This window comes from Ambystoma mexicanum, chromosome 11, assembly GCF_040938575.1.
Source record: "Ambystoma mexicanum isolate Mex_15411 chromosome 11, UKY_AmexF1_1, whole genome shotgun sequence".
Lineage (NCBI taxonomy): Eukaryota > Metazoa > Chordata > Amphibia > Caudata > Ambystomatidae > Ambystoma > Ambystoma mexicanum.
Window position 1 is genome coordinate 674477473 of NC_090934.1, and position 23313 is coordinate 674500785.

Sequence of the window (23313 nt, forward strand, 5' to 3'; positions counted from 1 at the left end):
GTGGGGGGACAGTGTGCCAATCCCTTGTTCCAGGAGAGAGGAGCAGCAATTCAAACCGTGAGAACAAAGCACCAGAGACCCTGCTATTGCCAACAGGGCACCCGGGGGGGTCTCCGCCAGGTCGCCTTTACTTTCGGGCTCTGCCTCTAGCCCCCCGCCTCGCATCTGCGGCATCTCTCTGGGGCCAGCCAGTGTACCTCTTCTTTCCAGTCTGTCTGCACCAGTGCCGGGGCGGTCTCTGTACCACTCCTCAGTGGTCCTCTTCACTGGACTGTCTGGACATGAGGAGGGGTGGTCAGCCCGGTGCCCCTGCCTCCGGGGTCCCCTCCCGGCTGTTGAGCCTAACAGCAATCTGGCCCAATGTTGCACCACACCGAGAGCAGGCTCCAAACTTTCCTCTGCTGTCTTAACTGTGCAGTACCCGTATCAGGCCATAAGAAGGTGCCTCCCTCACATGACTGTGGGATTTTTCCCCTGTGGAGCTCCTGTGAAGATGCAGCGGATCAACTGGGGGCTCGATCCAGGATTCGGGGCCAGGCCTCCCAATGCTCCCGCTGCCTGGCCGTGTCACTGTTCCCCGGGGCTCCGGGCCAGTCTCAGCTCCCTACTGGGAGGGCATCGGGGGTGGAGAAGGCGATCTTCTGTGCATCCCCGGGGGGGGGGGGCCCAAAGGTGGACCTCTCCGCTGTCCGGTGTCCCCAGTCGCTGCTCACCTTCTAGGCCCGGGTCGTGGGCTGCTGTGATCAGCACCGCCGGACCCAGATGGACAGGCTCCACACTGCCTCCGCTCCTCGGCCGGCAATGGGCCTCCCGTCATTCTCCCTCACACTGCCACCCGATCTGGACACGTCGCACCCCGGCGCTGCTCCTCGACACCAGCCGCATCCAACCCACACACGGTGCCGCCACCCCGGCCGGGCATGGAGTGCTCACCGCAGTCCGCCAATTCTCCCTCACTTCAGGCTCCCTACTGAACTACAAGGCGGGTGCGCCACCACTCGGGTTGCGGCCGGGATGGCCGCTGCCTTCCGCCGTCTCTCCCCCCACGCCGGTGTCCGAATAAGACTGGAGGGAGAGCGCATAAGGGGCCCACGCCAGATCAAATTTCAGCACACTGGAGATTTTGCCATGCAGCATTGGTGACAAAGCTGCCTCAGAAGGTTTAATGGGAGCCCTGCAAGGAGCTCAGTGAGAGACCTCCATCTTGGTTGGGCTCTCTAACGCCATCCGGGTATTGCAGAGTTACATTGGATAGAGACAAAAGTCTCTTGGAGATCCTATGTAGTTTAGAACTAGATCTTTTTATCTCAGTTTCCCTCCCGTCATCAGCCCATAAGATCATTTTTTTACATATGAAGGGTTTTTACAGATAATATCAACCGATCAGCCTATGGCGGTTAGCGAAGGTTCCAAATCTGATGTTCCCAGGGAGAAATTAATAGTTGTGGTGCCAAAGCATCCCCTTCTGGCCACATGTTTATCTCAATTATTCTATGGTTAAGCAGCTAGTCGAATAGCCGAGCTCGTAGACCGCATGTTATTGACTACGGTCACGTGTGTGCTCTGAAGAATATGTGCTGTTCATGTTTACGGACTGCGATGCCTTCCCAAATTATTTAGATACTTCACTCATAAAAAAGTGCTGTGGCAAGATTGTGGACTAGGTGAAGATTATGGCAGATAAAGAGAAAGCTCTAAGACCACCGCACACTGCCTCGGGGGTCAACAGTGCACAGCTTGTGGGTTGTCCCCACGTTCCCTTTCAGTAACCTACCATTTGTGATCATCAGAGAATATAGATTTCAAAGGCGGTTTTTTTAAATACATTTCTATCGGTAAGTATTTTGCAATTAAGCAGAGCTCTTTCGCCTATGTGAGCTTAATAAATACATCATGCGTTACAAATTACACATACATTCATACTTCACATTACAGATGTGATTCGAAGTATGATGAACACCATTAAAACATCTTAAATTTGGTGGAAAAAAAAACCTTTACCTCTAATCGCTGAGCTTGATCTTTTCCTAGCAAGTCTCGTACTTCTTCATTATAAATTTCCAAATAAGAAACTCGGACTAAAAACCTAAAAAAGTTAAAGAAAAGAAGTATTACTTTGAAAACAAACAAGCAAATGAATGATGTAGAAGAGTCCAATTATGTTTAATGATGTAAAAGAGCATTTGCCCCAATCTTGGTTAAACGGTTTAAGTACTATGACAAAAGCTATCCCAATGGACCGTTCCAGAAACATTACCTTTCAAAGGTTTGTGATTACTTTTAATCCATCCAATTGACAACCAACACACTGATCAAGCAGAGAGATTAGAAAATATATTAAATTACATTTATTTCCAACAATATCAATTACATAGCACTACATCACAATCGGCTTGCCACGGTGATATTGTAATAACTGAAAAAATATATAAGTATGTATATTTTCAGAAAGATATGCTTCTGAGACAGAGTCCATACTGTGAAATACCGGAGGGTATCTCACATAACGAACCTCCAGAAACCCTTATTCAGGTGGCCAATGAAGGGCTGATCTGCTCAGATCCCAACTCTAGGGGTGAAAGAGCGAGAAAGGCTCACCAAGATGGAGGAACCAAAGGTTGTACTCGGGTTAATAACCCAAGGGAAACGCGGTATTGTACTGAGGGAAAAGGAGAGGAGAACGAAATCTCTGAGGCTTTTGTAGGATCCAACACCTCTTCCTCACCTCCACCCATTACATCTCTCCTACCCAGATCAAAAGACCCCTCTGTCCAGAGCCAAACCCGAAAGTCCCCAACCGGCTTGCACCTGAAGATTATCCATCTCAGGCTCCCCGTTTCCCTACGCCTTACCAAAATACTCAGTCATTTTCTGTCCCGTCCCTGAGATTATTCTTTTCTGCACTCCCAACCTGCTCAGGCAAAATACTACCGTTCCCACAATCCCTCTGGTTTATTTCATGATCTTAGCTATTCCTGTTTGCCTCACAAACCCGAACACCTTTTTGCTCCACGAAAGAAGGGGACCGACTCAAAGCAGTTTACCTGACATGTCCCGATGCAAGGGTCAGGCAATTAATCAGAATCATACACATCTGATTGCCCTTTACTTTCCCTTCAGGGATAAAAGGTGGAACAAGAGAGCACAGTACGAGCAAGGTAGACCACACGACGAGCCAGCTACCCAGGCCCAGCAGTTCAAGAGGAGGAGAAAGGTGACTAATATTGAGAGGCTAACAAAGAGACACAACCTTGCCCTTTTCGACGCAGACCCGCAAAACCTCTGCAGAGGGAATCATAAAACCGAGGACAACAGCCAAGTGTGGTGCAACAGATGTTAACGGTACATGGAGCATGTCGATGTTGATAAGCGGGAGTGAGTCAACTCCTGCTACTGTGGTACCGCCCTCGACTCCAGTTACGAGGAAAGCCAAGCGGTTCATGGTAGCCGGTGAGTCGAGGGAAGAGCCGATCAGAGCCGGGCTGTGGTGAATGAAAGGCGCAAAGTGGCAAGTTGAACCGGCACCACGTGGGTGCCAAGTCGAGACACTCTGGTCGATCAACATCTGAATGAAACTACAGATACCAGAAGGCATAGGAGAGCAGCCAACTTAGGTCAAAGTGGTCATACAAAAGGTGAAGCAAAATCAACGTACAGGCGATAGCCTTTGACATAAGGACTGTAGCGAAAGTAAGTGAAGTGAATCCCACAAATCAATGAAAGAAAAATGAATGTGAAGTTGTTAAGAGTGAACCCGGAAGAGGGATGCTGGCGAGAAAGGGGGCAAAGTCCCAAGAAACAGTGTGTTGACAAAGGTGAACCCGACCAAGGGATGTCCACTAAAACTGTTTAAAAAGACATTAAGATTGATAAGTAGAAGGTCGAGAAGCCATAGTGAACCCAGTGGAGGGAGGCTGAAGATGTGAGAGGGGTCTGCGCCCAGAAGACGGGCATGCCGGGGTGTAGACCCATCACCCGAATACAGGGAAGAAACGTTTTTGAAAGAACTTTTTGCTTCGACACTTCAGAAGCTACCAGGCCCTCGGAACCAGGGGCAAAACCACTGAAGGCCTTAATACTGATAGAAACTGTTTTTGAAGAGTCTGAACCTGAACGAGGAAGATTGAGGGGTGGAGCCATCACCCAAAGTCCATTGAGAGAAGGAACCGTTTTGAGATACGATTTGTGAAGGGTCAGCGCCCGGTAGAGGGGGACCCAGGGGTTCATCCATCCCCTATAGAGAAAACATGAAAAGGAGCTTTGTGTTTGTTATTTTACTGATCCTCAAAAGGCAAGAGACTTGGTCGTCGAGTATTCTGAGAAGCTGAAACTGGAAAGGTTGTCTCGTGCTGGGGAAAGCTCGAGAACTGTGCTGTGCTTGAAGATCCTACCTTACCCTGTGCTCAAAACGTGGGGAAGGAAGACCCAAGCTACCGCATCCTGACATATTATTTGAGAACACGTCTTTCTTTCCTTGAAAACCATCACACACCTTGTTGTATTAGTTGTAAGGTTTGGCAATAGGTTTCTTAGTATAGGCCCTTTTACTTGACACAACACCACTAGGGCTGTCTTATTTTCATTTGATGGTCCACGCTTGCTCCCATCTTAGATGCGGGTTTAGATTAGGCATTTTCACAACCCGCATGTAGTTTAATAAACATCCTTGAACTGTGATCACGTGTATCTGTCTTTACTGTTGCCACCATGAGTTCCTTACAATACAGAACGATTGCCCCTTGGTGCATGCCAGACACAATCCATTCAGAAGAAACCTTGTCAGGGTTAAGAATGTAACACCTCCCGACTAATGGAAAACAGAAAAAAGATGTGGTGGTGAAAATTATTATCGATCTGGAAAATTCAATGGATAAAACGCACAGAGGATCTTCCAGCAAAATGATTGATGCCGATTATGCCAGCACCACATGTTAAAGGCGATCGCTTATTGGAGGATAATTATCCGTTTTACATTCAGATTCTTTTTGAATACATCTTCAATTGCTGCATAGAATCACTATGCTACGTTTCTCACATATGACATACAATAAAGCTAAAGTAGCTCTACAATCCTTGCAGCTACACTGATTAAGAAGGACTGACCAATCTGAGTGGCAATTAAGCACTTGAACTGTGTATTCAGCTCTGGGCAAGGAGGGGACACAGTTGTTTTCTGCAGATCTATTGTGTTCATTTGATATTCGGGTTGACTGTTCTTTTATAGGATTTTACATAACCTCATGTCCAGTTTTCTAAATTTAATATGTCTTATCTTTCTGTATAGGTGTTATATTTTAGTGAGATTGTATGCACTTGAAAATCTCGTTTTTTAAAAATGTTCTGTGTCAATGTGGCAAGATGGTTGATTTGATCTAGTTCTACATAATTTGTATCAATATAATTTGACAGAGAAATATATTTTCATGACTTTTGTGTTTAAATTTGGCTTGTTGGATGTCAAGACATTGAACTGAAAGTAATTGCAGCACATTGAAATATAAAAATAATTATTCTGGAATCGAACTCTGTGGTTTTTTATTATGCTCTGCGACAAAATTATGGAAATCCATCATTACATTCCAAGGGGGAGTCTTTCCCTCTGAGGCTAGTGAAGTGAGCCCGCTCGTCAATACCCTCCCTATGGGTAGAGGCAAGCGGGACCTCACTTGGAGGGGCTCCTCCTTTGGCGACAAGGACTTCTGTTCTGATGAGGAACTCCCTAACAAACACACCATCAACAAACCTATATAGACATCCAATGAAGAAAGGTATAAAGAACATACCCAAATCTGTTATTGGCATAAAGGTACACAGATTATTCCTTGAAGGCAAACACTACCCGATACTGAGTTGAGGAAAAAGACCTGTTGGTGAGATGAGGAGAAAGACCTGTCGATGAGATGAGGAGAAAGACCCGTCAATGAGATGAGGAGAAAGACCCGTCGATGAATACAGATCATGAAGCAAACAGAGAGAAAGGTCTGTAATGTTACTCTTGGGAAGGCCAAGGAAAGTGTAATAAAAGGAAGTAAGCAGATAATGGGAGTGAGAGAACCTGCTAGTTCCAAACTTGCTTTTTGAAGTATACCGAAGGAATGCTGCAGGCACGGCATCCTGTGCGAAGGCGAAATACAGTTGAGGTCTTGGACGCGTGGCGTTCAGAAGAGAAGGGAAGATAGAATCCGAAGGAAAAGTGAAGCGGCCTATCCCAGAACAACAAATAAGTGGTGACGCGACTCAAGTTACACAGAGGTGGACCCAGGAGGTTTGTGAACAACACAGATACCACTTTGTTGAATGAAAGAAGGAACAAATCGGTAAATTATAGACTGTGTGTAAAACTGCAAGAATTACGAATAACCAACCTGACCAAATCAGAAGAAAGTCCCAACCCGTCGAAAGTCCCAGTGATGTTGTCCTCGAGCATAGTAGTTAACAAGGTAAACGGGAGCCCCGGATGGGGGACTGGAGAGAATCATTACTGGAACGTTCATACTCGTCCCAGTCAGGACAAAGAATCAAGAGTGAAAGACTGAAAAGAACTATTACGGGAACACTCATACTCGTCCCAGTCAAGTTAAGACACTAATATGGAATGATAATCCTTACTGGAAGGTTTATAATACATGAGATGAAGGGGACATCCTGAGATACTGTGAGAGGGACAAGTTCAGAATACATATTGAAATAGAAAACCAGGGCTAAGGCCGAAGTGAAACCAAAGTCTGTGAAGTAAAGATTAAGAACTCAGGAAGCGAGGGAGCAGTTCCAAATGTTGGACAAAGTTATCCTATGAAAGGGAAAGGCTAATTAGGAGAAGAGAAGAACAAGTTACTTACCAACTGTAACGTTCTTTCGACTGGATGTTCCTCCCACGTATTCCTCATCTTGTGATAACTCGTCATCGCCAGCTTCGCTGCTTTGGAAAAAAACCTTTTGGCAGAGGGCGCTGTGCTCGAGGCCATGGCGTCGATTGTCCCTCGACGGGCTCCATACCGTGTCAACGTCACTGATGGTATAAGTAGCTCGAGCCGCGCCCATTGGCTTCAGTTCTGTTTTTTTTTAGGAAATACTCGTGGAACATCCAGGCGTATGCTGTGACTGATAGGCCCATCATGAGAGGAAATTGCAAGAAAACAAACTGTACTGCGGGGTAGGCTGGGAGGGTCGATGAGGAATACATGGGAGGAACATCCAGTCGAAAGAACGTTACAGTTGGTAACTTGTTCTTCGAATGGATTGTGCCCTCCCACGTATTCCTCATCTTGTGATATACTCCCATAGCAGTGATCAATTGGAGGTGGGAGTGCTAGTTCCTGTTTTCATGAACAGAGTGAAGTACTGCTCTGGCAAATAGCCCCTCATTGGAGGAGGAGGCATCTAAGCAGTAATGCTTGATAAAAGTATGCATTGATGCCCATGTTGAAGCCGAGCAAATATCTTTTGCAGGGACTCCCCGCTTCAAAGCCCCAGAAGTAGCCATTCCCCTAGTGGAGTGAGCACGTAGCCCATCCGGTGGGTCTTTTCCTGCTAATCTGTAGCTTTCCAATATAGCTAGAATGATCCAGCGGGATATAGTTTGTTTTGTCATCGCTAATTTACGACCTGTGTAACCCACAAAGTAATTTTGTCATTCTTGAAATGTAAAAGCTGAGTGCCCTCTTGGGGTCCAGTCTATGTAATCTCTCCTCTTCTTTTCCCAAATGAGGAGGAGGATAGAATGTTGGTAAAACAATTTTCTGTGACAAATGGAAGTTCGAAACTACTTTCAGTAAGAAAGATGGTTTAACCTTCAGAACTACCTTGTCCTTGTAAAATGTGGTATATGGAGGTTTACATGAGAGCATGTAGTTCACTAACCCTGCGGGCCGATGTTAATACCACAAGAAGGACAGACTTTAGTGTTAAAAGCCTTAATGGACAGGAGTGCAGAGGCTCAAATGGTATACATGTTAGGAATTTAAGAACTAAGTTTAAATCCCAAGTTGGAACATGAAATGGTATTGGTGGGTATACATTTGTAAGTCCTTTCACGAACTGTATTATTAATGGTATTTTAAATTAAGAAACCTCTTCTGAGGAGCGCTTAAAAATGGACAGTGCAGCAAGATATCCTTTGTCCCGATCTGGAGCCCCAGATTGGCTAGATGTAATAGGAAAGAAAGCACCATTGGTGTGCTACATTGAAAAGGGTCCACATCCCTATCTTTGCACAAGTTACTGAACTTGTTCCAACGACACCGGTACAGGGATTTTGTTGCTGGCTTCCTGGCCGAAAGCAAAATCTCCATTACGTCATCCGGAAGATCCCAATCCTTGTATCTCAACCTCTCAGAAACCACGCGTGAAGGTTGAGTGTCTTGACCTCTGGATGGAGAACACGGCCTTCCTCTTGCGAGAGAAGATCCTCTCTTTGTGGAAGACGAACTGGAGGGAGATGGACATGTCCCGAAGGTCCGGGTACCATGTTCTCCTGGCCCAGTCTGGGGCAATTAAGATAATGGTTTTCCTGAACTTTCTCAACCTTCTGATTTACTTGAGGAATCACGGGGACTGGAGGAAACGCGTACAGCAGGGGAAAATCCCAATCCACTACAAATGCGTCTCCTAGAGCTCCACTCAGGGGAAATTCCCTTGAGCAATACTGATCACACTTTCGGTTTACCGTGGTTGGTAACAGATCCACTTGAGGGGCTCCCCAAAGGGCGAGGATCTCCAGAAGGACTTCCTGAGCTACCTCACACTTGTGGGAGACTGTGCTCTGTCTGCTCAGAATGTCTGCCGCCGTGTTCTGCTCTCCAGCTAGGTGAACTGCCGATAGAGAGATTCCTTCTCGTATTGCCCAGAACCAGAGCTGCGTCGCCTCTCTGCACAGAGGTAATGATCCTACGTCTCCTCTTTTGTTGAGGTAGTACATGGCCACTGTGTTGTCCGTCATTATCAGGACATTCTTTCCCTGTACGGAGGGCAGGAAGGCCTTCAACGCTGGTCTGATTGCCCTCAGCTCCAATAGGTTGATGTGTAGTTTGGACTCTGATGGAGACCAACATCTGCTGATTGTCAGATCGTTGGTGTGAGCTCCCCACCCCGTGAGTGAGGCGTCCGTCACTACTGCTATCTCCAGCCATGGTTGCCAAAAAGATTCTCCCTTGAGGATGTTGTCGTTGCAAGCCCACCATAATAGATCCTGAGCAACTGCGCTCGGGACTTGCAGAAGATCTGACATATTCCCAGAGAATTGGGACCACTGAGTTCTGAGGGCCCATTGGAGGGACCTCATTCTCAGTCTGGCCTCCGGCACCAGAAAAATGCAGGATGCCATGAGGTCGAGCAACCTCAGAAAATCGAAGGCCAGCAGATGCTGGGCTTTCTGGAATTTTGTTACCATCTGCTAGATGTGGAGAGCTCTCACCTCGGGCGGCGAGGCTTTGCCCGAGGAAGTGTCCAAGACTGCTCCTATAAATTGGAGTTGTTGGGATGGTGTCATGTGAGACTTCTTGAAATTGAGGGAGAAGCCCAGGTTGTGGAGGAAGTGACAGGTGATCGACAGATGTTCCTGAGCTTGTTCTGGAGAACGTGCTCTGATCAGCCAGTCGTCCAGGTAGGGGTAGACGTGAATCCCCGCTCTCCTGAGACTCGCTGCCACTACCGCCATCAGCTTGGTGAAAACCCTCGGAGCGGAGGTCAGCCCGAAAGGCAGAACTCGAAACTGATGGTGAGAGCCGCCAACTGCGAACCTCAGGTATCTTCTGTGCTTCGGATGGATTGGCACATGAAAATAAGCATCCTGAAGGTCCAATGATACCAACCAGTCTTGGAGTTGGAGAGCCTGAAGGATCTGATAAAGGGTTACCATCTTGAACTTGTCCTTCCTGAGGAACTTGTTAAATTTTTTTAAGTCCAAAATGGGTCTCAGTCCTCCGTCCGTCTTTGGGATGAGAAAATAAGGGGAGTACCAACCCTTGTTCCTCTCCGCTACAGGTAAATGTTCTATTGCACCTTTCTCTAGCAGGGTTAAAATTTCCTGCAAAAGGAGCAGATCTGGAATTTTGGTAGAGCTGGCTCCCGGTGGATGATTGTGAGGTCTTTTTAGGAAGGGAAGGCAGTAACCTTGAGCTACTGTTTCCAGTGCCCAAGCATCTGAAGTAATGTCCCGCCATTCTTTCAGATGCTGAGAGATTCTGCCTCCCACTGGTGTTTTGTATGATAAAAACCTCAGAGTGATTTGGAGGCGGCTGCAGGAGCGGCTGAGGGCATAGATACCGTTCCTGATGATGGCTTTGTGGTCTTTCCTCGTCCACCACAAGTGACATTCCTTTTGCCCCTTTGCAAAGCCTGTCCTCTTCCTCTACCAATAGAAGAGTAGTATCGTAAAGGGCGACCCCTCCAGGAAAATTAGCCAGAATAGGGTTTCTGCGGCTGTCACATGGAGTCACTAAGGGATTTAGCTGCCGCTTTTGAGGTCTGTAGTTTTTCTAGGCTCTCATCAGCCTTAATACCAAACAGCCTCGAGTAATCAAAGGGCATGTTGAGAAGTCTGGTCTGCACATCTGGTGCAAACCCCGACTTTCTCAACCATGCAAACCTGCGTAGCACTGTGCTTGATGCCATGGATCTGCTAATACTGTCAGCAGTATCCAGTCCAGACTGGAGACTTCCCCCATTGCCGCCTTCCAGTCATTGACTATATTCAGAAAGCCTTCCCTTTCCTCACCTTCCGGAATATTTTCAACCGTCGCCGAAATGCATTCCCACAAGGTATGTGTGAACCTGGCCCGGATACAGGTGACATTGGTTGATTTCAGAGCCATGCTACTGTTAGGCAGAATCCTGTGCAGTGCCCTTAGGGACCAGTACACACAATTAAGACTAGAGGTGGTGATACAAGTTTTACCTTTGGTACAAGCCTGTACTACTATGTCATAGTGGTAGCAGTGGCGGAGCAGCCAGGCCTATCTCAAGAGTATATGAGCAGTAGTAGAGATTACACAAAGGGACCACAATTACTGTGACTCAAGCGAACACTAACTCAAGGTTTCAGTTAGAAAAATATAAGTGTATTTATTTTTAAACCATTCGTTATAAACACAACACTTCTATTAAACTTCAATAAAAACCACACGTTAAATATACTACAACTAACCAATTCACTTTGTACAGTAAGTCTCAAGGTAAGTACCCTGTGTTGGAATGAACCGGAGTTAGGCACAAAAACACGTTACTGCGGATAGAATTGCGATCACTTTTTGACAGTTCGGTCTACTAAAGAAACGCATATCCGTGAGATGAAATGCTACCGGGGCAAAAAAACACTTAGCACCTGAGATGCCCAGAGGGAGTTGGAGGCAAAAATCGCAGGCAATATTTTGGTTAGGCAGGCAGAATCAAGAAACACTCAGACAGGAGTTCAAAAGTCAAAGGGCCGGAGCCAGGGTCGAAAGACACCGGGGCCAGTTGCCGAAGATCACACGGTCTAACAGTTCACGATTCAACAGAGCCAAAAGTACTTCGATATTGTCAATGTTCAGAAGCAAAAGTTATAAGAAGGAGGGAAGACAAGGTCAAGCCTTGGAAATGAAGAAAAAGGGATCCACCCAGTTTCCTCAACAGAACACAGTACCTTGTTCCAATGGTGCAGCTGGTGCCCTGGCAGTTGTTCCTGTTGGTTTCCCGCAGACCCACGATTCCTGGAGCTTTGTCGAGAAGGGAGGACGTCTGAAGGGGGTCTGCACCACACAGGGATGAGGCCGGCAGCAGCAACACGGAATAAAAGGTGTGCTCCTTAAAAACAGGAGGCTCTTCAGGTGGCTATCCGGACCACTACAGCAGTGTGCAACGATTTCGACCACGGAAGAGGATCCTCTGGCTGTAGAAGATGAGCTGGTTATCCTCACCAAGCTCAAGGGAAGACAACTGCGGACTGGATCTTCTCTGAGTCGTTGAAGGGCAGATAGCTCAGGACTGCAGCAGGGCTTCACCGGGATGGGGTAGTTGCAGCAGCCGTCATTCTCTCCGCTTCTCTTCGGTTCCTTGTAGTTCCAGTGGCAACTCTCTGACTTCTAGCCCAAGAGACCTGCCTTTTAGGCGAAAAAACCCCCATTCACGCAGCCTGGCTGTCAATCACCCAGCAGGGGGGTTGTCCAGCCCGGACAACTACATTGGCCAATCATGACAAAGTGCGACTTGGGTTTCCTAGGGTACCCTGTGCAGGGGGTGACTACACCCCTCCCTCACATTCAGCCCACCTAGACACCCAGGCGCCTTGAGGAGGGCTTCTGGGCAGAAGCCCGCCAAAAGACAGTGAACAAAGAAGGCGAACCTAGTTTGCCGCGCAAAGTAAAACACAAGAAGGACTTTAACAAAAAGAAATGGCGAATAAACCCAACCAGAGCCAAAAGAAAGATTTGGTCAAGCGGGTTTATGTTCGAGGCTAATATAATAGCCAAGAACAGTACCACGTTTATCTAATATAATCGCGGTAGAAAAGTTAGGGTAGATACCACTGCCACCAGCCAAGTCTAAATGTTAAAAGAGCGAAACAATGCTGTAGGAGGTACAGATAAAAAGGGATACGAGTTAACCCTTTCCAGTACTCCATGGAAGATGGGGTGTACTGGATCTGTGGTAGATTGACTAGGTAAAGTTAATGGTAACTTTACCCTTTTCTGGGGGACAGTAGTCGCCTCAGAAATGGAGTCGAGGGAAGTCTCAAAGACAACCCTGTGCCACGGCACTGAAGGTGCTGTGTGACACACAAAGAAGGAGGCTAATGAAGTGGTGTACTTCAGAGTCCACAATCACAAAAACAGATGGAAACGCATAGCAAAACACAGGTAAGAGTGGGAGAAAAGCTCTCACTCTTACCAGGTGGAATAAAATAACCTCCAGAAGTCCAGCAAAGCTGCTGGGGGACTCACTAGGTGAGGGGAAATTAGCCATAAATGGGAATTCTCCCTAACAGCTACCTGAAGTAAAAACTTTACGAGCCCAAGCATCAACCTTCTTATCCTCTCTATCCGGAGGTATGGTTGGGTCTGCTGTCTCCCTGGAAGTAGTAGCAGCCTGAATAACCAGACTTTCTGGAGCAGGGTGTCTATTTTAGGTATTCTGGTTCAGAAGTAGATGTTCTGTACTTCTTTGGAAGATTGCTGTCTACTGCAGCAATGCTATCAGGCTTTTCCCAGTTCTTTTCAACTGTCCTTTGGAGCTCCCTATGGAAAGGGAGAACTGGATCTTTCCGTGGTCGCCGGACTATAATGTCCATCATATCATCTTGCTCAAAAGTAGGGGAGGCTCTTCCTCAACCCATATATTATATCGCCCTACTCATCAAATTCCTGTACCCCGAGTCTGCATGCTCTGCAGGATCAGGTGCAGCAAACTCCAATTCAGGTGATGTGTCAACACCACTAGCAGAATGCAGAGTTTCACATGGGTCTCTCATTTTAGTTTCAGGGTTTATAAGTTCCTCTGGAACTTGTCTAGTGCCATATTTTACTCCAAAAGGAGTGACATCTACATCATCTGAGCAAGATTCTTCAAAGATTGAAGACGTGGACCTAACAAAATCTGACTTGGGTAAAGGTGTAAACCTTCTCTCTTCCTCCTGATTTTTCGTCGAAGGAATAGGTGTTTTCGCCGAAGGGGCCGAAGGAACCTTCGACACACTGGACGAAGCTTTCGATAAGGGTGTCGAGGATAATGTAGGCTTCGTTGTCGAAGCGGTCGGTGCCGATGGCGGCAACGAAGTTGCACTCGACTTCAACAACTTCTGCTTTTTATGAGGGATCGGAGAAACACTCGATCCTCGAGGATCTCTCGACGATTTGTCGACTCGAGTTTTATGGGTACTACTGGGTTTTACCGCCTTAGTTCACGACTTCCCTGTGTCGTCCTGTGGAGCAACCGGGGCCTGGCTTTTCTGAGGTTTCTTTGAGGGGGTCGAAGCCACATTCTCAAAGACCTGCATAATTTTTCTTCTAAAGCTCTCCCATTTTGAAGGGGAATCCGATCTTGTTGGAAATCGAACCAATTCAGTCGATGCATTGGATGATGACGATGGAGATCCATGTCTGCTTTTCAGCTTTTTAGAAGAAGACGAAGAAGATCGTCTTGACCTACTACGAGATCAGGATCTCTTCAAATGTTTTTTATGACGTTCCGATTCTTTTGAATCAGACGATTTCCTATGTTTTTTAGACAAGGCCTTCGAAGTGCCTTTCGACACCTCCCGCCCCACCGCTAACTTACTTTTCCTCTCACAGAGGGCCTTCTCCGTCATTGACTGACAAGAGCCACAGTCGCCGGTTCGATGATCCGAACCCAGACACCAAAGAGATCTGGTGAGGATCGGTGATAGACAACTTCGACACACAGTCGATACCCTTCTTAAACCCAGTTTTGGGAGTCGAAGGGGTTGATGAAGACATTTTCCGACAGAAAATCTCGAAGCGTGCCGTTCACGAGAGCGAAGCAATCGGAAAAACGGAACTGAAGCCAACGGGCGAGGCTCTAGCTACTTATACCATCAGTGACATCAACACGGTACGGAGCCCGTCGAGGGACAATCAACGCCACTGCCTCGAGCACAGCGCCCTCTGCCGAAATTTTTTTTTTCCGAAGCAGCGAAGCTGCCGATAACAAGTTATCACAAGATGAGGAATACGTGGGAGGACACAATCCATTCGAAATAGAAGGAATAAAAAAGTAACCAAGAGGAAAGGAGGTGCTTGACACTTTGAAGAACCAGGCAGTAGAACTGTATGATTTAATAAAAGTACTTACCAAGAACTACTTTATTCAATGGAACTTGGTGAAAAATCAGCTCAAAGCAGAAGGGAGTCATTGTCCTGGCTTTTGTTGTTATAATAGTGGTAGGGTTAGAACACTTTTGTACAGGCGTACTATAAATGACCTATCATATCTTATCAATAGGTTTGTTTGGGCAGTGTACTGATCCAGATTTGGGCTCTCACGGACAACTGACCTGCACCTTAGTTACTTTTGTTAGGTAGGGAAACCCTTAGCGTAGGGAAAGATAGGCATTTGTTTCTTTCAGTTAATACAAGTACCAGTGAAATGAAAAGTCAGCGGGCCTCATTACACGGATGGCAGTAAGGATTTACTGGTACCGGTAAAATACTGGTACCGGTAAATCCTTACCGCCTTACTACGAGGTCCCTTTGCGGGTTGGGGGATTTAACGCCTGCTTTTTGCAGGCGTTAAAAACCAACCCGCAAAAGGACCCATGGAGCTAATTACGGTACCGCAATTTGCGGTGCCGTAATTAGCGCCTTCCCCATTCCCATTGAGCCCTATGGGGCAAAAATGGGAATGGGGAAGGGCAATGGTGGAAGGGGGAATTACCGCCCCGCCAACCTTGGAATGGGACGGTAATTCCCCTTTCTGCCAAGGCGGTGCCGGTAATTTACCGGCATGAACCATGGCGCTACTCCGCCATCTGTGTAATGAGGCCCAGAGTCTGTGTCCTCCTTCTAACCTGTAAGGCAAAAAGAATACCACAAAAACAGCTACCCGCCTACATACGTGCCAGGTGTGTCTAGCTGCACAACGTGCTGCCTTTCATGTCGATCAATTATTTGCGACAGAAAACAGAGAAATACATATTTTAACTCATGGATACAAAACACTTAGAAAAATGTATATTAAAACAAGAGGGACAAAAATGCATTTTTGCCTTACAGATTTACATTAGTCCTTTGCCACACAGCCCCCTAAAAAAAAGAGGACTCCGCAGCTCTAACTGCTTTATTTTACTCCTTCTAACCTGCCATATAAGGTGTCAAAAGTGGGATGTTGGTTTCCCGAAATAGAGGACACCCACCGAAATGTCTTTTTTCTCTCCTCATCTTTGTTCCCTCCCATCCCCCCCCCCCCCCGATCCCCATGATATATGGCTGCACCCATCAATAAATTACCCCCAAAAGGTTTGTAGGGGATAAAACCTTGTTTAGAAATACAACAGGCACATCTGTGGGTAAAAGCCACTCCCCTAATTTAACAGTTACAGGAGGATTAGGGAAGTGAAAGGGAAATAAAAGGAAAATTCAGAGACAGTGATAAACCAGACGTGAAGGAAGAAACTGAACATAAATACTGCCAAGATCATCTCTTTGACCAAAAGACAGATCCCAATAGGAGAACCTCAGAAAACTGCTTGGGATGCTTAGTAGACAATCAGATCCAGGCTAATCAATGCTTTCAAGAAGGGTTCGATCAAATAAGAACTGTATCTCAACACTGTATAGTGCCCGCACAGGGTATTACATCCCTATCAAGAAGGAGGGAGCCTGCAAGCATTCTATATAAACTTCAAGAGACTTGCTGCCCAGTTCAATTGGGATGATGGTGTAAAGACGTGCTACTTGGCCCAGTTATTGAAATGAGATTTACAAGCATTTTACCAGACAATAAACCCTCAAGGAACCACAATGTTACCAGCAATAAAAAAGGTACCGAGTGGGTAGGCCAAACCGTGGGGTTCTATAGAGAAATGTTGAGAGAGATATGTCTATTAAACAATGAGACTCCATTAAAGTTAGGTGTCCATGTTCAGAATACCCTTTCTCAATGGTTAGGGAAGAAAGCCCTTCTTGAAGTGCTTGAAGCCTTAGCTTAAGAACAGTTTAACGGCCTCCCTCCATCTTTACAAAGTGGAGTTCAACAACATTAACCCACGATTGAGACCGCAAATTAAGTAGCTCAGGCTCATGCCAAACCGCCAAATATCTGAGGTCTATAAACAAACCAGGGGAAGAAAGAAAGACAGCAAGCCCTCAACCAAATATACTCCCCAGAAAAATGGGTAAATGGAGATAAACTTAATTGCCCAGGTTTTAGTAATAAAGAAAATCCCCAAATAGATGAACTCCGGGTATGATATCCAAACTTCCTTCCATGACCAAAGAAGAAATGAAGGGAGAAAGAACCCACGTGTCCACCCCTCCAACCTGCTTTTTCTGCAGAGAAAAGGGGTGTATTGCTAGCGTTTGCCCCAAGAACAAGTCAGCGGACCGAAGGAACCTGGCTGGGCGTCAGCAGAACCTTGGCAAGAGAAAGAGGTAGAAATAGAAGACAAGAGCGATAGGACAGGGATCTATTATTGTAATTTCAATCAGTTTAAACCCCATGAAAGAATTTCTGTGAATGGAATATAGGATGTGGCCCTTATTGAGTCAGGTAGCAAGCAAACAGCAGTTAGCACAGACCTAGTGTTCGCTGAAGATCTAAAAGGGGGTCACCCAGTGAAAACAACATTTGCTCATGGGGATGTCGGAACATACCCCAAGGTTCCATTAACCCAAGGATGAAAATGACCTGAAAATGACCTGTACTCATAATGACTTGTTAAGACCACCCCTGGCATCAAAAACCAAATACTCACCACTATACTCATGGGAACCGTTGATCGATAACCTCTGGATCTGGGAAACAAATGAAAATATAAAACCAAAAGAGATATATATATATATATATATATATATTCAGTAAAAAAGCTTTGTTAAAAAGGGACATTATGCTGAAGATGCACTGATAAAAACCTATCATCATCAGTGGAGAAACTTTGTTAAAGGGTTATTATGGTCACAAGTAAAATCGAAAACCCTCAGAAATTCACAAGTTATGGTAAGGTAAGCAAGCATAACTCGTGCCACCACTGTGCAGACCAACACCCATGACCTCAAAGAGACACTCCTGTGGGGAAGAGGATCCCAGCGGAAGCCTCGCAAGCCATACATGACACAGTCAACCCTTACCTTTCAAAGGCGACAGTACTCTGTATGTACTGTAACACAACGCTCTGTAGGAGGGAGCAGTTGCAAAGTGCTTTCGAGGCTGCAGTCCGGAAGCATGAGAAACACTGTCCCCTACCTAATTAAGGCCCACCCAACATCTTCCTCCCTCCACCTGCCCCTTCGTTGGCCCAACTTGACATCCATTACCACAGCTGTGACGTCGATAAGCTCCCTCGAGGACCTCCTCCGACGGTCGACGTCACCGGATGTTATATGTAGGATGCACGATGCCCGTAGCCTCAGTTGTAGTTTTTTCATCCAGAACGTGTGGCACCAATCTTCTGCCAGTATTACTACAGAAAGCCTTGCGGAAACGGAAACTGCAATCACATAAGAAATTCTGTAGCGGGGCAGGTAGGGAGGGTACGATGTGTAATACGTCAGAGGAACAGCCCATCGAAAGAACGTTAACAGGTAAGAAAGTAACTTGTTCTTCGAGGGGATCGTGTCCTCTGACGTATTCCACATCTTTGACAGACTCCCAAAGCAGTACCAACGTAAGGAGGTGGGAAAAGAATTTAGAATTTCTTTTAAATTTTTTTTTAGCATGCCCAATCAAATTGCAGACTAGAGGACTGCCTTGCCAAAGGCTAAATCTTGCCCATGGATAGAGTCCAAGGATTAATGCTTCACAAAAGTATGGACAGAGGCCCATGTGGCTGCTTCGCAAATATTGCGAATCGGAACACCCCGCTGTAATGCAGTGGAGGCAGCCATATCCCTAGTAGAATGAGCCCGTAAGCCTACTGGAGGGTCCTTTTCCGCCAACCGATAACACTCAGAGATTGTCAAAATGATCCATCTAGACAAGGTCTGCTTGGAAACAGCCTGACCTAAACGCCTTCTAGCGTAACCAATAAAGAGCTGATCGTCCACTCAGACCCGGGACATCCGTGAGAGATGGAAACTCAAAGCTCTCCTAGGGTCCAACCTATGGAGCCTCTCCTCTTCCTTACCAGGATGTGGAGGAGGACAGAATACCAGAAGAATTACCTTCTGGTTCAGATGGAAATCCGACACAACCTTCGGAAGAAAGGAAGGCCGTACCCTAAGGACAACCCTGTCCTTATGGAACACAGTGAAGGGTGGTTTGGCGGAAAGTGCCTGCAACTCACTCACTCTGCGGGCAGAAGTAACCGCAACTAAAAACATAGTTTTAAAGGACAATAGTCTCAATGGACAAGAATGCAAGGGCTCAAACGGAACTTTAAAACAAAATTCAAATCCCATCCCGGCACCTGGAAAGGCGACGGTGGAAACACACGAGTTAGCCCTTTTAGAAACTGAGAAATCAAAGGGATTTTAAAATAAAAACATTCCTCAGACGAGCGCTTAAATAAGGACAGTGCTGCCAGGTAACCCTTAATGGTACCCACATGCAGGCCCTTGTGGGCTAAAGAAAGCAAAAAAGACAAAACCAAAGAAATGGAACATAGGAAAGGATCCACATTCTGTACCCTGCACCAGTCGCAGAACTTCTTCCAACGGCAACGGTACAGGGATTTCTTTGCGGGCCTTCTGGCCGAAAGCAACACCTCCATCACGTCTTCAAGGAGGTCCCAATCCTTATAGCTCAGCCTTTCAGATACCAAGCATGAAGGCTGAGAGACTTGACCTCTGGATGGAGAGCTCGACCTCCCTCCCGTGACAGCAGATCGTCTCGGTAGGGAAGACGACGTGGAGGGCAGATGGACATGTCTAGAAGGTCCGGGTACCACGCTCTCCTGGCCCATGCCAGAGCAATGAGGATCAGCCGGGAACCGAACCTCCGCAACACCTGCGGAATGACGGGGACTGTAGGGAACGCGTACCGCAGTGGGAATGACCACTCCACTACAAACGTGTCCCCTAAGGCTCCTGTTGGTGAAAATTCCCACGAGCAGAATTTCTCGTACATCCGGTTGACACTGGTGGCGAAGAGATCCACCTGTGGGGTTCCCCAAAGGGCGAAGATCTCCAAAAGAACTTCCTGAGCCAGCTTCCACTCGTGAAAGACCGTGCTCTGCCTGCTCAGAGCGTCCGCCGCGTGTTTTCGCCTCCGGCAAGATGAACTGCAGAGATCAAAATTTCCTGTTGGATGGCCCAGAACCAGAGCTGCATCGCCTCTCTGCACAGTGGGAGTGACCATGCCCTCCCTTTTTGTTGAGGTAGTGCATGTCCACTGTATTGTCCGTCATAATCAGAACATTCTTCCTCCGCACAGACGGCAGAAAAGCCTTCAGGGCTAGCCTGACAGCCCGCAGCTCTAACAGATTGATGTGGAGTCTGGACTCCGACGTAGACCAACGACCGCTGGCTGTCAGCTCGTTGGCATGAGCTCCCCAACCCGTGAGGGATGCGTCTGTCACTATCGTCACCTCCGGCCACGGTTGCCAAAAAGGATCCCCTCTGAAAAGATTTCCTTTGACGGCCAACCACAGAAGGTCCTGGGTGACCGAGGGCGGAATCTGAACGGAGTCCGACATTCTGCCAGAGAACTGTGCCCACTGCAGAGATCTCATCTGCAGCCTGGCCTCGTAAAATGCAGGATGCCTTGAGGCCAAGCAATCTCAAGAACTCGAACGTCGGGAGACTCTGGGCACGTTGAAATTTCTCCACCATCTGCAGAATGTGGTGAGCCCTCACCTGGGGAGGCGAACACTGCCCCAGGGATGTGTCTAGTACTACCCTGATGTACTGAAGCCGCTAGGTAGGTGTCACATGAGACTTCTTTAAGTTGAGGGAGAAGCCCACCTTGTGAAGGGAGTGGCAGGTGACATACATATGATCCAGGACTTGCTCGGGAGAGCGCACCCTGATCAACCAATCATCCAGGTAGGGGTAGGTGTGAATTCCCCCTTTCCTGAGATGCGCTGCCACCACCACCATCAGCTTGGTGAAGACCCTCGGGGTGGAGGTCAATCCGAACGGCAGGACTCGAAACTGAAAATGCGAGTCGCCAACCGCGAGCCTCAGGTACTTCCTGTGCTTGGGATGAATCGGCACATGAAAGTAAGCATCTTTGAGATCGAGAGACACCAACCAATCCTGAAGTTGAAGGGCCTGGAGGACTTGAGAAAGAGTAACCATCTTCAACTTGTCCTTCCTGAGGAGCTTGTTCAAACCACGCAAGTCCATGATGGGTCTCAATCCTCTGTCTTTTTTCGGGATCAAAAAATATGGGGAATACCATCCCTTGTTCCTCTCCGCTACAGCTACCAGTTCTATGGCACCTTTCTCTAGCAGGGATAGGATTTCCTGCACAAGGAGCGGATCCGGATGCTTCAAAGAGCTTTTCGCCATTCTACAAGATGCTGCGCCAGCCTTCCCCCAACCAGCGAACCATGGGACATGGCCTCATGACTGAACGGAAGCAGCTGCGGCAGTGCCTGAGGGCAAGGAGACAACTGCCCGAGCGGCTTTGGTACTTCGAGTACCTTGCTTTCCACCTCTGGTACTCCTACGGCAGCCCCTTTGACTGGCAGCTCCCCTGGATCTACCAAAGGAAGAATAGTATCGAAAGGAACCTCCCCCTCCATTGTTGTCCCCTAGGCTGAAAAGGCAGAGGTTGACGCACTGCAGCGCTCAAGGACTTCGCTGCAGCTTTGGAGGTGTGCAACCTCTCAAAGCTCTCATCAGCCTTGCTGCCAAAAAGATGGACACCATCAAAGGGCATGTTGAGAAGCCGGGACTGTACATCTGGAGCAAACCCAGACTCCCGCAACCACACAAATCTGCGCATCACGGTGCTCGCCGCAATGGACCGGCTGACACAGTCTGCCACGTCCAGACCCGACTGAACGGTTTCACACATGGCATCATTGCCATCCTCAACGAGGGCAAGAAAACCATCCCGTTCCTCCCCTTCAGGAATATGTTCAGCCGCCAACGACACACAATTCCACAGTGTGTGCGTGAATCTTGCAAGGGTACAAACGGAGTTGGCTGCCTTTAAAGCCGAACCCCCAGAAGAAAATACCTTCTTCGCCCAACCATCAAAGTGTTTGTCGTCCCCATCATGAGGGATTGTAGGGTACGCAGCCTGCTTTGCTGGGGCTATAGCCACCTGCACCACCAAACTCTCTGGAGTAGGGTGCATAGACAAATAGCAGGGGTCACCAATGGCTGCCCGGTATTTTTTCGGCAATTAATTATTCACTGCCGGGAGACTCTCCGGAGCAGTCCAAGCCGCCGCCACCCTTCTTTGTAAGGCCATATGAAATGGCAACACCGGGTCAGTGGGTGGACCTTTGTCCAAGCTATCTGTCAGGTCATCCTGCAGAAAATCCCCAGGTGGAGCAGACCACGCCAGATACTCCATCACCCTCGACATGAGGCGCCTGTATGAGGAGTCAGCATGTGTACCAGACTCAGGCCTGCCAAAATCAACCTCCGGGGAGGTATCAAGACCACTTGCGTCATGTAAAGATTGACAAAGGTCTTCCAACTGGCTAGGACAAGACAACAGGTCATCATGAACCTCAGGAGGCACAACCCCCTCTTCATCAGACCCTTCCTCTACCTCTGAAATGTAGTCCAAGGGTTGAAACAAGTCCACCCTGGGAGGAGGAACAGAGTATGGGTTAAATATAGGCCGCACAAACTTGCTCAGTGCCTTTCTCTGAGCTTCCACAGCTCTCCAGGGCACCTCTGGCAAATTTTCCACAAAAGGCGTTGAGGGCGCCGATGGGAGTGACGTCGACCGAAGCATCGACGACTTCCACAACGGCTTCGAGGCCGGAGCCCCGAGCGTGTCCTTCGACGGTCTCGGCGCTGATGGTGTCGACTTCCTCAGAGCCCAAGCCTCAAGCAAGTCCCTCAACGGACATGGCGCTGATGCCTTCTTCGAAGGCCTCACAGGCTCCAACGGTCTCGACAGCATCGAGGACCGGGACCTGGAGCGGGCACGGTGGCGATCATCCTTGTCCGATCGGGACCATGATGGTTCCCGATGATCGCGCGACCGCCCGAGCCCGAAGGCGTGCGAGTGGTGGCTCTAGCGCGTTCCTTGCCGGCTTCTCTTGAAGGTGCGGATGCAACGGTGCCCTGCGATTCGAAAATCGCCATCTTCTGCCGGCGGAATTCCTCCCATTCGACCGGCGACAAATGTTTCGTGGGACAGGCTGCCCGCAGTCTGGCTGAGTCCTCCGACGAGGACAGGGAAGGCGACTGGTGACGGCGCTTCCGTGAATGCCTCGAAGAGGCAGAGGAATGGCGGGTCCCACTCCTGGAACGAGACCCCCTGGACTTACGCCAACGCAGAGAGTCACCCCTCGAATCGTCGGTCGAAAGTCTAGCGGATTTTGACTTATGGGGTTTGGAAACTCTATCTACTGACAGCTTCTTCTCCCGCTCCCGAAAGGCCTTCGACGTCAAAGACTGGCATTCATCACAGTGATCGTGGCGTGGCTCTCACTGAGGCACCAGAGGCAGACATTGTGCGGGTCCGTAAGAGACATCTTGGAACCACAGTCCTGACACTTCTTGAAGCCCGACTTCGGGGTAGCAGAAGACGAAG

The 23313-nt window shown here is 47.9% G+C and overlaps 1 protein-coding gene across 1 annotated transcript in view; it reads right to left on the reverse strand.

Moving 5' to 3' along the window:
* Nucleotides 1–23313, reverse strand: part of KIF3A (kinesin family member 3A) — a 1370456-nt gene that overhangs the window by 1152119 nt on the left and 195024 nt on the right. The window contains exon 4 of the mRNA XM_069623529.1: nt 2002–2086. Coding sequence (XP_069479630.1) covers nt 2002–2086 — 85 coding nt within the window. The remainder of the gene's footprint in view (nt 1–2001; nt 2087–23313) is intronic.